This window comes from Falco naumanni, chromosome 5 (assembly GCF_017639655.2).
Source record: "Falco naumanni isolate bFalNau1 chromosome 5, bFalNau1.pat, whole genome shotgun sequence".
In the NCBI taxonomy this organism is placed as follows: domain Eukaryota; kingdom Metazoa; phylum Chordata; class Aves; order Falconiformes; family Falconidae; genus Falco; species Falco naumanni.
Window position 1 is genome coordinate 11,023,562 of NC_054058.1, and position 16,490 is coordinate 11,040,051.

A 16,490-nucleotide genomic window follows, 5' to 3' on the forward strand; every position below is an offset into this window, starting at 1 on the left:
CTCCAGAGGAATGCCCAGGAGACCCCCAGGAGCTGTGCTAGCCCAAGCAAACTTTCAATTAGCATTTGCAGTAAGGCAAATAACATGACAGACAGGCACACAGAAGCCTATCTGGCAACTGCCAGCTTCCAGCAGGCTACACAAACTCTCCCAGAAGCCTCACCTAACCACTGCTGGGACTTACTGATCTTTCACATCTCCCTGGATCAGATGCTGAACTTGCCATCACTTCTTCATATGCTCTTCTTCCAAGAGGGCCTGGAAATCCGGGACTGCAGTTCACATGCACCTGACTTGTAGGTGACTCTGGGTACACAAACTCACTGCAAGCTGGAACTGTGAGAGGGTGCAGCTGGCCCCATTCCAGCACAACAAAAAAAGGGGCAATGCTTGGTCATATGGTAGTACAGAGCACAAAATTTGAGAGGGGAAGGGTGCAGTAGGTAGCCAGATACGCAAAACAGGACAGCAGTGAAAGCACCAGTGGACAAAGCAATTCCTGCAATGATGTACTGCATCCACCCATAGCTTTCCCAGATTACAAAAGGCAAAGTGAATGTCATACTTCCTTCCAGTGTGGTTTAATTCACCTGGATGGAGATGACAAACACTTCTGGTTTTAAATAGCAAGTACCTCACCTCCCCCACCCACCCCCCTCCAACAAACAAGAAAGGAGGAATAACAAGTGCTATCAAGCACAGACAAGCCCTTCAGCTAGCCAGGAAACAAGGCAGCACGGAGCGATGCGGAGCCCCGCGATCCTCCTGCTCCCAAACCGGGGCCAGCCCCAGCTTTCAGCGCAGCATTATTTAGCAATTTGGTAATATTATATATTACCAAATTATATATATATACACACACACACCCCCAAATAATATATATATTTGGTAATATAAATAATTCCTACTGAACATTTGCCAACCCCCGGGCCGCCCGTGCTCCCTGCCCGCTCCCCCCATGAACAGGCTGGGGGGGGGGGGGAGGGGAGGGGGGGGCTGCCCTGTCCGCTCCCCCCCGCCGCAGCCGGTGCACCAGGGGCTCTCCCGGCTCGCCTCCTTGTCACCCAGGCAGCAGCCAGAGCTTCTGGCCGTGAGAGGAGAAAGCCATTCACAACCACCCCCGAGTGGCGCAGGCAAGGACACGGGTTTCCTTATGACAACAAAGGCTCTCCCAAGCAATCCATCGCCTGGGCATACATTCGTGCCGGCAGGGCCGCAGCCCGGTGTTGAAATGCCAAAGCTAGCTTTAACTGCTGGCAGGAAAGAGCTCTGCGTAGGCTGTAACACCCACCTGAGGAGCAACAAGGCTGCCCTGAGCCCCCTCCTGCTATTTCAGCTGGGCTTTATGACCTCCATCACCCAGTTCAGATACACGTTAGAAGCAGCCGGGTCAGCGGGGGCTGGCTCAGAGCCTGCCTTTCTCCATACAAAATCCAGGGCTCACCGTGCCAGAGAAGAGTCACCAGAACTACCATCTCTCCCCGGTACAGTGGGACACTCTGGAAAGGGGTCGATGCAACTGCTCCAACACACAGCCTGCCCTATGACAAGTCTCACTTTGCATTTTTGGTCGAGCTACTCATGCCATGCTTAAGCCTGCTTTCTCAGCTGGATACCCCCTCCACATGAGAGATGCCTTCTCCATGTATTCCTCTGCAAAGAAACTGTTACCAATACACATGCACCATGGCTGCTCTATCACCATACAGCCCATTGAGAGAGTTGAAGGAGTGGGGTCAAAAACCTTGAGCTCGGGAAGAGATTACACAGGGCACTAGAGATAAGAATTAAGGAGGGAAGTAATGTTACATGGCAACATTACTACCTTCCGTTTGAGGGTACGGAGAACGAACAGAGCCTGCTGAAGGAAAAAACATATCGAACAAGTAAAGCAATCTAAAAAAACTATGTGCCAAAATAACAGAGTCTACTGCTGTGCTAAATGGTCTACATGCTGTTAGTATCCTGGGAAGCAGCAGCTGCCTCAAGTGTTTTAGGCAGAGGAGAAAAAACAAACCTGACAATAGTACCTGATCTCCTGGAAAACGCATCCGAGCTGCTACTGAAGCTTGGGAAAAGTGAATGAGACTTCCCAGTCACACCGATGCAGACAATCTGACTGAGATTTAACACTCCCAGTAGCATCTCACTAGCTTTCAGTCACGGTAGGCACACTCAAGATATATTGAGTCTATTAATTATCTAGTGATTCACTAATTGAGAAAAAAAAATTATACCTTTCCTACATTCATTTCCATTTAAGTAGATTGTAATACTTAATGCTAACAAAAAAAAAAGCACCAAAGAATCATAATTTTGGGTAGAACAAATTTTCACCTTGGAAACTGCTACTGAACATTTGCCAAACAGCAAGCGAAGACGTGGCTTGGATTGCACTTCCCAGAGGTGCAATACAAATGATTCAGTCTTAAGATAAAAAGGGGTCACCTGTATATCAAAACACCCGGTTCACTAAAGCAGAGCTTAAGTTTTATGTTCATAAAAGCAATGGATAAGCCTTGATATCTGCATCCTTCTAGTACGGGAACAAAGAAGAATGGTGTATGGCTCTCCGTGCTGTAGCTTAGTAGAGAGACTATTGACACTACCGGGCAGAAGAACCCCCGCAGTGAAAGCAAGGCACAGATTCACTGCACGTTGTTCTGCGCAGGTCCCTCTGCGAACTGTGGGGATGGAGAGATGACTGACAGAAACATCTGGGGCACAAAAGGAGGTAAGGACTTCAGAGATGTACACTGATTTTTTTTATGCAGTGTTGGCAGCTAGCAGCATAGACATTCCTAGATAGCAGGTTTGCTATAAACTACAGGAGTTCCCAGTTTCTCTTTGAACACAGTGAACGGGGACCCAGATAGGGGAGATTCTCCAGTTAGCAGCAGGTATTTTGTAGTCTCTTACTATGCTACAGAAGCGTGAGCCAGAATCCCACGCTGCTGTTTTTGAGTCTCAGATTAAAGAATGCTAATGTTCGCACCAAACCATTTTGACAGATGCAAATGCTTAAAACTTCAAAGGGCTTGGAAACACACTTGAAAGCTTGGCCTTGCCCAGACAGCACAGTGGAACCATTGCTGAGCACACTTGTCACATCACCCATACCAGTCCTGAGCACAGTTCAGCTACAGACAGATAAGGATGAACAATACTCAGCAAACTAAACTGGAACAAACTGTCCTCCCCTGCAGAAGGGGCCTCCAAAGTTATCCTGTCTGATGTTCTTGGCAAACACATATTATAACCTCTTTCACAGCTGGATCAAGTTCTATGTTGAAAACTGTACAATTTCTTGCTGCCATTACTGATAGCTGTCAGAGCCCTATAGAGGATACAAAGCTGGAACATTTTAGCAATATGGGACCACTGATAAGCTATAAAGCAAAATACACCCAGCCAGCAGTAGATATACTGGCAAAGTGCTAATTTTGTATCAATAGGTAAAGCATAACCTCTGCAACCAAAGCAATTCCTAAAATACTAACAAAGCTGCATTTGTGTATCATACCATGCTAACGACTTCTACTAGCACAACTTCATCTGTCATAACAGCTATACACACAGCAAAAACTTGTACTGTGTATCTGGCTTCAATATTCTTAGTACCATCAGCTGGAAATAGCAATCAAAAAATTGTTGGTATCAACATATCACGAGATAACAACAATAAAAATTTTGAACACACTTGTCCTCATTTTGAGCTTTTAGAATGCATGTTTTCAGCCTTGGCTCCCCATAGAGGTTCTAATTACCTTATGACTCCAGTAATAAGATTTTTTTACAAAACGTGAAAAAAAATGTTATGAGACTTGTATCATAACCAAAAATACTTGGCAATACTGGCAGCTTTATACTGAAAACTGCAGCTAAAGAAGAAACAAAAAAAGATCCATCCAAAAGGGATACAGGGATGTGTGTGGGGAAAACAGATTTTGGTACAACTGTTTCCTAACCCAGCTTTTCGGGGAACAAGCCACTCTGTCTTGGAAATGTAATTGGTGTGCTTAGATCGAAGAAGCTAACAAGCACAATGAGACATGTTTGCTATTGGGAACAAAAAGTATTAGATACAAATAAAATGTTAGAAGAAATGTAAATGTGGGAAAGCACCAGCGAGGACCCCTTCCCTCTCCCCGTGGAAAAACAGCTTCACACACCCAAAGCCACAGGAATTGTGTGGGTGCTGAATAGGAAGGTACTAATGCAAACACATGGAAAACTTGTTGTTACTCATGGTGTAACGCCTGCACGGCCAACTGGCATAAGTTTATTGTGCACATCACAATATTTTCTGTTTTTCATCTAGTCCCACTTCCTAGAATCATGTGGTTATGTGAGAATTTTGGCTTACAATTAAGAAAAATACATGTCTGGCCTTTAATGGGTGTGGAAAAGGCCTGGAAAACAAAGTATGGCTCAAAAATTAGATCTTGCTGTCTGGGTTTATCTCAATGTTTTTAAGCCAAAATGTTAAGCCTTAACTTGTGACTAACAAGAGCAAGGGCAACTCCGCCCTTCCCCCTCTACCTGGTTACTATTTTTAAGCAGTCGGGACTGATGACACTGAACTGTTCGCAGAATATTTAGACCTGATCCAGTGAGCTACACAAGCTACCAGAAACTAAAAGACCGGCAAAGAAATATGCTGTGGTATTGAGTGGGTTAACAAAGATGAATAATCAAACTCATCAGGCACAATTTAGGTATTTGCAGACATTCTGAAAAGTCATCTGTTTACGGTCCAGTCTTAAAAAAAGTGTAGAGCTCCTTCAATTCCTTCTGCTGCTGCTGACTGTACAAACCATCCAACGCCATCCAGAATCAGGTCCTAATAAATCTTAAGACTTGATGTCACACCCTGAAATCCAGAACAGATTAAGGCAATACACATCCAGGTTGCTCCTATCTTCACCCATGTGCCAGGGCACACGTGACCATACATGAGCCAGCTCAGGGAGTTATCTAGTAAAAAAAAAAAACCAAGCCAGAAGCAGAGAGATGTGAGCAGCCATAAAGGTGTGACACAGGAGGGGAAAAAACCCCCACCGATAAAGGTAAATACGACAGGTCCCTGCAGTAGCCGTACACGCAGATGTACAAGCCATAGTTGCAACTGCGAGGAGTGGACAGGAACAAGAGGCTGGGCATCGGGCGAGAGAGCGGGAAGGCAGAAACCTGGACTTAGACCTAAGGTATGGTGAAACCACACCCAGGATCTACAAGCAAGTCCCTGACGCTCGGGCGTAGGTGTCTTGTTGGGTGTGATTGCCAAGCACTTCAAACGCAGAAACAGGTGCAGCCTCACCAGCCCACGCAGAACAGTAGCAGCAGAGCAGGGAAATTTTACATTCTCACTACTGGCCCTCTGCTAGTAACATGCTTGCTACCTTTACAGGTCAGAAGCAGGCGCTACGGGAAGCGGGACATTCTAATTGGATCTACAACCATTTCCAAAGGAGCCATTATTTTATGGTTTAATGTTTCCTTGTCTCATTATTGCCACTGACTCTACGGTTCCCGTGAACCCAAATGCAGCTTTCACTCCGCAGCAAAGAACTGGGTCTAAGAAGACACAGCATGGCAGCCAGATGAAGTCAAAGGAGTCAGCCTCCTGTAAGCAACTCTCAAAACAAGTAACAACATGAAGGAGATGCTAGGGAAAGCCCTGGAAACCTCCTCAAACCCTCTGCAAAGTCTAGCATGGAAATACTCCCAATGGCGGGGGAGGGGAAGACATTTTTGCAACCCTGTCTTTCAGAATAAGCAGTGACAAGTTGTATAAATCAGGGTTTTGAATGGTGTAACTGATACACATCAATCTTATGAAACGCTTTTTATAACTAGCTTCACCAATTACCACTACCTTATTTCAAAGTTTATAGTAGTAATTACAGCTCACAGATGCTGTAGTTAAGATTTAGCATTAGTTCCTAATACTGTAATTAACACAGCATATTATAAAAGTTTAAAAAAAAAAAAAGTAGAGCCCTACAGGTACAACCTTAAAAAAAATTAAGAAATAGAACAACCAGATCAACAATACTGATACTCTCGGTTTCAGCAACATTTTCTCTGTCAACAGGCAAAAATTATGCCCACATAATTTCACATGCAGTACAGCTCCAAGTCTGTATTAATTTAAGGCATAGATTTTTATAGCAGCTTAGAAATATCACTAGCATTTCTATGATGTACTAATTACAATATTTTTACCATTTTAATAATTAAATTAGTTTCAATACATAAGGAACAATTGCAGATGTTTTAATCCTTCCTCTCATTTTCATTTTTCTGCATATGAATGAGAGGGCGGACTCTGCTTCCCACCACTACCCTTCAGTATTTCCTAAAATAGTACTCCTTGATGGCTCCATGGCTCTTCAGATATTAGCTGAGCAATTAAAATCCTGAGATTGCCCTTTGGCAATTCTTGAAGACATTGACTCTGACTCTTGACTGGCCTACGGCTTCCTTTTCCTCAACCCTGTGGCATGTAAAACTACATCTCTCCTTCCCCTACCAGTTCCCACCTTATCAGATGGTTATGCAGAGGAGTAAAATAAGGTCTATGTGCCTTAAATTCATCCCAAGCTCATGACTTCAGTGTGCTAGTGAGATAGAACATAAGATAATTTAACTCCTAACACTCATCGTGACTAATAGTCTAATAAAGACCCGATACAATTTCTTTTACCTCTTTTATGACATGATCACAAAATAATGCCAGCTCCAGCTGAGGAATACAGTCTTTGGTACACCCGCATCCCACCAACCCACACAAGCGTGCATGCTATATTCTAAATGAAGTTCTGCATACTTTAGCATGAATGAGAAACTTCCCCTGGGAAGCTATCGGCACCAGTTAAATGAAATCTAAGACTCAGCTTGCTGCCTTTCCCATTACCTGCAACACGCTTTGATCGGTGGGGCATAAATAAACACATAAACATCCCATCTCTCCCAAGTTCAATGAGATACAGCAGCGTTCCTCCACTTCAGCCTCACAGGCAGCTCTCAGTCATAACTTCTGACACTGTCCATCAGACTCACCTGAACAAGTTTGTTGGACTGGGCACATAGCAAAATGCTTTGCTGGGCATAAAATAAATAAATAATAATTTTAAAAAAATCACTACAGCCAACAGCAAAGAATACATTCTGGTATGATCACTGTATTTTGGGAAAGCTAAGACTAAGAGAGGTGCCTGAAGGGGGAAGGATTGGGAGGGTACCAGGGAAGGGGGTGGGGGTGTCAGTGGACCATGTCCAAGAGGGAGGGAAGAGCCAGAGCTCTGCTTAGAGTTGTCTTCCCAAACACCTTCCTGTATGGAATAATGGGTCTTCATTCTTACCTCTGCCAGGCTGATGCACTGGAGGAACCCAGCCTTCAGCACAAACGTTTGCTGACTGTTACTGAACCCAGCACCCCACCTCTTCCACGTGTGCCAGCCAGCTGGCCAACGCTTTACCGAGCAGGCTGGGGCAGGGGCACAAAGTGAGCAACTTTTGCAAGTCCCTGGCGCAAGCGGGCAGAAGAACTGCAAGTAAGGCAGAGAGCTGAGGGCAAGACAAGCAAGGTCCCACCCTTGTGCAGGCAAAGCGAGAGGCTGAGGCAGTGGTCCTTGCCTAGGATGACCAGAAAAGCAGGAAGGTTTAACAACCCAAGTCCAGCTACTGTTCTATGAGCAACATCTCTGCCTTGCTTGGTGGCAGATCCTACAGCACTGACAGCTGTATCTGGCTACAACTCACCGCCATGAGGGTGTTGAAGTGAAGAACACTGACACACGTCTTCATGTGACAAATCTACTCTGTCACCCTTCGCAGAGCTTTACACAGGAGGTATGACACAGATCACAGTAGTTTGGCTCCCAAGACGCAATTGCATTAAAGAAGGTGCAATTACAGCTATACCCACAACAGGAGATACCAGCATTACTGCTTTTGTCACACACATGGGAAACACTCCGCACTCTGAACTTTTGGCTCTTCCTGCTCTACTAGCATTTACCTTAAGAGAAGGAGATAAAGATGCACCCATAGGACTGCTTTTTTAGTCCTTGCCTCTACTAACAGCTACAGCTTATGAGCAGTTAAACACTGTTGCTATCAGCTAGAAATTTCAAGATAGTGGGTCCACGAAGGATAACTGTTATCATCAGTAACATATACAGGCTGAAACAGAAACATGCATGTTAGGATACCAGGAGCTCTCCTTCCTTCAATTCCCCACTGCTGTCATTCATTTAAAGAAGGATTATAACTAGATTTTTTCAAGGCAACCAAGAACTGTGCCTTCATCCCCAGACCTCATCCAGCAGGACTGCCAGTTCCCAATTCTGGCAGTTTCCAGCAGTTTCTGCCCATCTGAGGGTCATCTGAGCAACTGAGGTAATACCAACCCCTCCTACCTCACATACTCTGAGGATTAGTCAGGGAGTGGCTGCTCAGTGCACTGAATATGCAAAGCCCTGTTATAAACTCTGTATCTGATTGCAACCGTAAGCAAAGTCTTATTTAAGCAATCCCTTCACCAACAAAAATATATTGACTGCTCAGTCTGTTCTTTCGTTGTGTGCCTTTTGCCTCTAAGCTCTTGAAGTTACAAACACATTACTAAGATACTTCCCTTTTGTGCTGCAGAATTGTTTAGTACAAATAATAGACACATTTTTCACACAAAGTGGTGTGTGTAATTAGTTGTTTCAGCTCATTCTAGACTAGTGTTACTCTGGTATCATACTTTTTGTACTGTAGGGACCTCACTGGCCAGTCAATGAAAGCCCCCACCCCATAACCTCAAATACATCAGATATTCAGTTTTCTATTTCTCACGGTGTCCACATTCAGATGAGAACCTTTCTGCAATTCTACCCATTTTATGAGCTCAGGACATAACAGCATCAGATATTTCTTGCCACCTCTAAGCACAAAAACGTGTCTCTCTACCAAACTGTTCTTTAAAGCCAAGTTGGTGTTTTCGCATATGTTTACCTCAACACTTCTGTATTTGGCTCCTGCATCTGTTGGTACTTTTTTTTTTTTCTTCCTTATATGCACTTTGTTTACTCTTTTCCATTGTCACAACCAAACGTGATACAATGCCATCTTTAAATTAATCTTTCAAAGTCAGCATTCTAGTAAAAAAAAAAACATTTCAGAGCAAATTTTCTTCCACATTGCCTTTCTGAACTTGAGATTTCTCATGTCAGTTTTCATTGCACATGCAATGCAGCACATCCCATGTTGTTCTGTTCTTTTTTAAAGTCATTTTGTTATGAGTCAGAGTCAATCCATTTTTCCCCTTTTACACTCAGATGCCTATTTTCATGCCTTTGATATCACTATTATTACACACCCAGCAGCTGAATAGGTAAAAATGATGCTGTGTATAGGAAGGAAAAATGGCTCTGGTACGTCTGATAACACCCACTGGGCAACTCAGCTGTCATGATTTTTCTATACACACAGCCACAGTTTTAGGCTGCTTTTTATGTCCCTGACCCTCCCCTGTGACTGGTCAGAGCACACACCACAATGACACAACTGGCATGCCTAGCCTTGCTCTTCGAGGCTAAGGCACTTTTCACTGCCCCAGCATATGTCCAAATTGCTCATCTTCCTTTCCTTGCAGCTCTCTGAAACACGAAAGCTCAGTTTACTCACCGTGCAGGGGCAGAAAGATAAGGTGGACTGCATGAGCAATATCAGAGGAAGACTGCCTTCCACATGGCACAGAACTCTGACTCAAATGAGCAGTGTTGACCCTGTGCCTACAGGAACATCTTACTGCTTCCCTTTCAGAACATCCTCTCTTCCCAGTGGTGCCCAGGGATGAGGAAGAGAACAACAATACAGTAACATATTTCCCATAGTTCAACACAGCACCAACTGTTTTTAAGAAACTGCTGGGCAACTTGAGGGGTAAACCTGCCTGTCAATCACTTGCACATTTAGGAAAACATGTCAAAACCCATAATTTGCTATAAAAATAGGGATACTCCTACTTCCATTTGCCGTCTCTTCACAGCATCCTCTCTTTGCCCCAAGGTTTGTTACAGCATAGAGTCTTGACAGGATTGTGTGCTGTATTGCAGCCTTCTCAGTGCCACCCCCCGTGCCCATCCTGAGCCTCTCCCTGCCTGTACCCGAAACATACTTTGCCAGGAGAAAACACCTTTCCTAGGGAGGGGTAGAGAAGGGAGAGATAAGTGCATCATTCTAAAAACATCCATAAGATCCACCAGCTATATGGATGCTACTCAGACTCAAGCCTGAAATATCTCTCCATGTGCAAAAGGAGTTACAGAAAAAAAAAAAAAGAAAAAAAAAAAAAAAGAGGCAGAGAAGCAATAAACAATGGGAGGAGTTATTTGAGACATTCTGCAATACCAACAAATAGAACCAAATCCTCACCATTCTAGATACTGCACAGTGAGACACTGTTGGCTGGTGATATACTCTGAACATCTCTTCTACAAATCCAGCAACAGAGGGGAAATAGATACATACTGCACCTTCTCAACTTCACTGCTATTAGCCTGACAGTCCTCACCTGTAAAAAAAAGAAGACAGTGATCTCAAGAGTACTTCAGAAAGGAGATTGACTCAAATGTTGCAGCTAGATTACATTTCATAGGTCTAGAGTTACCCTCTGATGACTGCACTATAGAATACCTACAGCAAAAATTCTGCATCCGAACAGAGACTTAGGCTTAATCCATTCCAAAAGGATTTTTTCCTAGAGACCAGACCCACTAAAGATACAAGCTACAGCATCAGAGCTTTGCTAAGCACTGGTATGGCATCCTTCCTTCTCCTATGAAATAAGGTACACCAACAAACTAGCACCTCCTCACAGGACGGGAATCTGTAGTAAGGGCCCAGTTAAGATTTACGTTATTCAAAGAATATATGTAGGCACTTTTGAACACTGCACCTCTAAACTTGGGAGTATAAAGTGTACATGCCATAAAACTTACACATGCTTACTTTTTGTAGCTGCCCAGTAACACTGCAGGCAAAGAGTCTTCTTCTTGCCACCCCTCCTCCCACTGGCGGTGTATGTGTTAGTTGAACACTGACCTGGGCATCTATTTCTACGATTAAGTGAACATGCACGTGTAGCCATTGCGGCCACCTTGTGGCAGCTGTGAACAACGAGCACATCCAACAGGTTGCAGGTCTGCTTGTAACCCAACTCACGCCTTGCGCCACATGTTCCGATTATCTCAGGGCTCCTGCGATCTGAATGAATCGAATTGTGCCCTGACGTGACCAGGATCCTAGTCTCCTCCCCTCCAGAGCGGTGTATTTTGGATTCATAAACTCTACTGTTGGATTCATGGATGAAGCTGCAGCCATTCCTTACCTCTCCTCCTCCAGTCACACCCTGGGCAAGGCTGGGTCTGCCAGGACCACCAAGCTTGTGGATCCCACTGGGCACCACCTCAGCCTGACCCAGGTAAGGATTTGGGAAGTTTTGTGTATGATCAGCAGCAGGAACTCTAGTGCCGAATGTACTCTGAGCACCAGCAAGGCCACGGGCAGTGGACCTCACACACTGAGCATCTGTGTGCAGCTAGATGATCAATTTGAGACTACAAAGAGGTGGTTTGATGTCTGAACATCACACACTTCTACGTGACTTACTGCAAATGGGATACATTCTCAGAAAGCTAATTTATGGCCAGCTCTGCTTTAACGCAGTATTTTCTGAGCAGCAGGTTCATGTGCTTCCTCCCACTTCAGTTCACTTCTTGTATACCATGCAATTACAGTTTCTATAGCCACTCCTCCTCAACCTCTTCTAGCATCAGAACAGCCTCTATTTTGTGCTATGTATCTATCTATATAGACATACATTTACATATGTGTGTCTATTTACCTATGTACATTTGTACACATGTCATGGTAATCACCTTCCCCCTTCTAAAGTTTTTCCACTATCAAAACCAATAGCCCTCACCCTGACTTTGCGCTGAACTTGTACTGAAGACGTAGGACTTTCTTCTTTCACTTCATCTAGCTGTAATCCAACCCCCAAACCGTGGGCTCAAGACAAGTCTCCACCACAGGCTCAGTTCCACGTGTCCTGCAGTTTTCAGCATTACACTTGAAGGAATGGCATTTAAAACCAATAGATGGGGAATGGATTTTATCCCAGCAAGCTAATTCCACTAGAAGAGCAAGAAAGCCAGTGTTAATGGAAGACACAAGATTAGTGAAGCTTTCCCAAAAGAGTACCCCACCTTGCTCAGGCACTAAAACCGACAGAGAACCTCACATCTAGAATGCACAAATACATTAGCTTGCAACTTTTCTGCACTGATGAACCTCTCAAAGGCATCAGCACATCACAGCCAAGGCACAGAACTTCTCCTTTGTACGTTACACGCTCCTTCCCACACGAAGTCTAATTCAAACACACACTTCCTGACCAAAGACATAAATGCAGCTGTGCTAAACCCAGCCTTGGCTAAAGCCAGTACTCCCAAGTCAGGCAACAGAGTTAACCTGAACTACTGAACAAATCAGGGTAGCTATTCTCACACATCTGCTGCAAAAGGACGGTGAAAAAATACATTAGCTTCCATTAAGATTTAAGGTAAGGTGTGCTTGTGATAATTTCTGTATCTCAAGCTTTAGTTTCACAAGCTCTTCAGCTTGCCAAAAGGAGTCCCCTCCTCTGCCTTCCTTATTCCCACCACCACACTGCCCTTTCTCTTCTGGTGGTATAGGCATGCATGTAGTCTTATAACGAACCAGAGCAGGGAACTGATGTGGATGACAACAGGTAGGCACGCCAGCTTCTTTGAATGGCAGTGTCAGCTGAGAGGACTTGTGCAACCACAGCCTGTTCACCTGAGTGCACAAATTAGGAACTAAATGTACAATTCCTTCTTGCATTTAATCTGGCACAGGCATGAGACGGCTATTGGAAGTAGTCCCTCTCCACATTTCTCATGCCCAGTGGCATGCTACCCTTCTGCATCAGACCTAGCACCACCTGGCCACAGAGCAGGCTGGTCCAACTTCCAGATCCAAAAGTCATATTTTTCTGTTTAGGGAAGGGGGTTAATTTTCAGTTTGAGCAGTGACTGAACTTATTCGAGGCCGCTTGATCACTAGATGCGATGCAAGGGAAACTGCAGGAGCTCGCAGTCAGAACTGGATGAGAACTGGATTGTTCCTTCAGCGGCAGCCAGTAGATATGCTGGATTAACCATCACGTGAAGCTGTGTTCCAAGCAACACAAGTCATTCAATTACACCTCCCTGAAAGTCCTGTCTGCACACAGACATCGCAGCCAGGCACGCTTAACCGCTGCTCTAAATCATACCCCCTGTGACTACAGCTCCACGATTGCCTCTTCCCAGAAGCAAGAGGTTAACATGGGTAACAGCTGTAAACTGCAGTACAATAGGTCACCTTTTTGCTGGAATGTGTCATCCTGGCAGCAACAGGCTCTGTAAGCCGGCATGAAAATTTGTAGCAAGACTTTGTGGTTAGGAACCAGGCTGGACAGATTGAGATAAGAAATTAGAGAGGGTAATCAGCTGTTGGAATAATTTACCTGGGGAACCAGTGCAGTTTATCACTTGGTATCTTGAAATCAAGACTGGGTACTTTTCTAATAGAATTTTGGATTTAATGCAGCGATAACAGCTGGAAATGTAAATACCTGCCAGGGGTCAGAATAAGGCATCTGACCCCACATGGCTGATACTATGAACATCAACTCTGCTATCACCTCACAGAAGAGGGAAACAATTTCTCTCTGTACAGCCCAAGAGCTGAAACAATAGAGCGCAACTACACTTGCACTGAAGTCACTTCTAAATACTTCATTAAAAGATACAACAGCAGTTCAGTGAAGAACTTCAACGCTGAAAGGAATTGCAAAACTTACCAGGCATAACTACTGAAATAAGCTAGCTATGTATAATTTAGCTAAACAGTAACTAAGCCTCCAATATCAAACTGGAAAGATAACAGATGACAGAAAGCACAGTTAACTCTCAGAATCAAATATTCTTGGAAAAAAATGTGATTCCAATTATGAACATGAAATCCCTTGCAGGCTGTTTCTTAAATTTTGCCTGGAATAACCATGGAGCGTGAACATAATTTACAGGAATACAAACTAATTAAATGAAACAGCCCACTTAAACCAGACTCCAAAGTACATTTTAAAAAAACCAACACACACCACAAAAAAACCCAAACTACAGCAAAATTTATCTGTTTACCTCTAGAAAGCACTCGAAGCAAGTGAACCATAAGAAAGGGTAAAACTCAACAGAAAAAAGCAAGAACAGCTAGCTAAAGTTAACAGGATGGAATGAATAATAATAATAATAAAAAAAAAGTCCCAGGGAACAAACCCTTACTAGCAAAATCTATCAGGATGCACAAGAGGTTCCCAGCAGAAGTACCTGCATCCCACTATTTTGGGCAGCAGGAACAGGGGGCTTCAGCAAGAGTACCAACTTCAAGCCTAGTCACCTAGCAATTAGATCATATAATCCCACTCACAGATTTATCAGAATCACCAGGCTACTGCACAGACAGTACAGCGCAAATGCTACCCTCAGCCATGAGTGGCCAAAATGAGGTTCTACACAGAAGCCAGCTGAGCTGTTCCAAATGTTAACAATAACTGAGAATTAAGAAGAATGTGGATTTGGTACAACTTAAAGTCTCATTTATGGATGCCTCCTCCTCACCCAATTCAGTCGCAGTTCCAAAATCTGGGTCACCCATACATTATTCCTCTAAACCAAGCCACCTCCCTCCCATGCAGCCCTTTAAAAGGACTCTGCCCTTATCCAGGCCATCTTCAACAAGCCGTTTAGATTACGAGAAACTCCAAAACACCTGGTCACAAAACTTCAACACCACATTACAGACGTGGCTTGGTCAGAGAGGCACAGGCACACAGCTCAAGGAGAAGCCAACAGCATCCACATCCAGCAGCTCCTTGGCAAAGTCTGCAACAAGTCAACACAGACCAGTTGAGCTGATACCTCCTTCCCTGACCCTGAATTCCCTACCAGGTTTGATCCAGGTCTTATCCAACCTCTGAGAATAAACGAAGCGTCAAGCATAAGGGCAACACGGATGCTGGGGGGGAGGAATGGGTCAGGCCAGCACCGTGGGAGCTCGACACCCCCCCCACCGCCGGCAGGCTGCCCGGGGCGCCCAGGCTGCCCCGGAGCTGCTGCGGTGCTGGGGCTGCGAAGCGGCGGCCAGAAACCGAGAAGCGAGCGGCGGGCAGGTATCTCTCTCGCCTTTCCTTCCTCTGCCTCCCTGCCGTGACAGGCCATAAAAGTCACGAGGCGCCAGCCAGCAAAGCACGGAGGAAAACAAGGTGTCCAGAGTTCAAGCACAGCCCCGAGAGTCCCGGGCCCCGGGCACGGGCCGCCCGGCTGAGGCTGGAAGCCCAGCGAACGCCCTGCGATCTGGCTCCTGCGTGGGAGGCACCATTTCTGCGGGAGGAGGATCCGGCTGCTGGCAGCTGAGGCTGGGACCGGGCCTGTGCTCGGGGCCCTCCCTGCCGCCGGCGGCAGGAGGAGGAGCGGGGAGGGGGGGCACGGGCGCCGCCGGCGGGGCGCGGAGCCTCGCCATCCCGCACAGGCCGCCGCCGCCGAGGCTGCGGCCCCCCGGGGCCTGCCCCGCAGCCGGCGGAGAGGCTCCCCCGCGGGCACCGGCCCACCGGGGCTCTCGCAGCGCCCCCACGGCGGGAGCGGCTCCGCGGGGCTCCGGGTCCCGACGGCGGTGCTGCCCGCGCTCCCACACCTGTGCGCCGCGGGCCCGGCCCGGCCCCGCAGAGGAGCGCGGCAGGCCCGCCGGCCCGCCTCGGGAGGGGCGAGCGCTGCTCTCCCGCAGATCCCTCCCCCCCCGGCCCCCTCGGGTCCCAAAATGGTGGGCGGCCCTGCCCTCCGCTTCTCCCCGCCGCCACCTCCCCGACCCTGCCCCGCCGGCCCGGCCCCGGGGGCAGCCGCCCCTCCGGCCCGGCCCGGGCTCCGCGGGGCTCCGGCGCCAGGCCCTCGCCTCACTCCGCCTCCCCGGGGAACACGGCAACGCCGCTCCCGCCGCGCCGCCCCCGCCGGCCGCCCTTACCTGCGCCGGCCTCACATCGCCGGGCCGGGGCCAGCGCTGCCCGCCCCGGCGCCGCTGCCTGCGCGGCCCCCCGCCCTCGGCCGCCGGCCGCCGCCTCCCCGCCGCCCGCGGGGCCGCAGGTATGTCATGAGTGCCGCGGCTCCCAGGTGAGCCGGGCACACCTACAGGAAGGCAGGCGGGCCGCCCTGATTGGCGTGCGGGGCGCAGCCGGGCCGGCAGCGGGCCGCGCTCCGACGGCGCGGGCAGGGCGCAGCCGCCGCAGGGACGGAGCGGGACGCGGCCGCTCCTGGCCCCCGCCGCCCGCCCGAGCGTGAGGGTTATGCTTTTTTTTTTTTTTTTTTGCCTTTTTT

General features: G+C 47.0%; 1 protein-coding gene across 8 annotated transcripts in view; it reads right to left on the reverse strand.

Moving 5' to 3' along the window:
• Positions 1 to 16,347, reverse strand: part of ARHGEF5 (Rho guanine nucleotide exchange factor 5) — a 36,848-nt gene extending 20,501 nt beyond the window's left edge. For 2 of the 8 annotated variants that reach the window (XM_040594966.1, XM_040594963.1), the window contains exons 1-2: positions 10,432 to 15,634; positions 185 to 336 (exon numbers count right to left, since the gene is read on the reverse strand). In XM_040594966.1, the coding sequence (XP_040450900.1) occupies positions 185 to 226 (42 nt within the window). In that variant the 5' untranslated portion in view covers positions 227 to 336; positions 10,432 to 15,634. The other 6 variants (XM_040594961.1, XM_040594960.1, XM_040594967.1 and 3 more) reach the window with 6 other exon arrangements.
• Between the last annotated feature and the right edge of the window lie 143 nt (positions 16,348 to 16,490).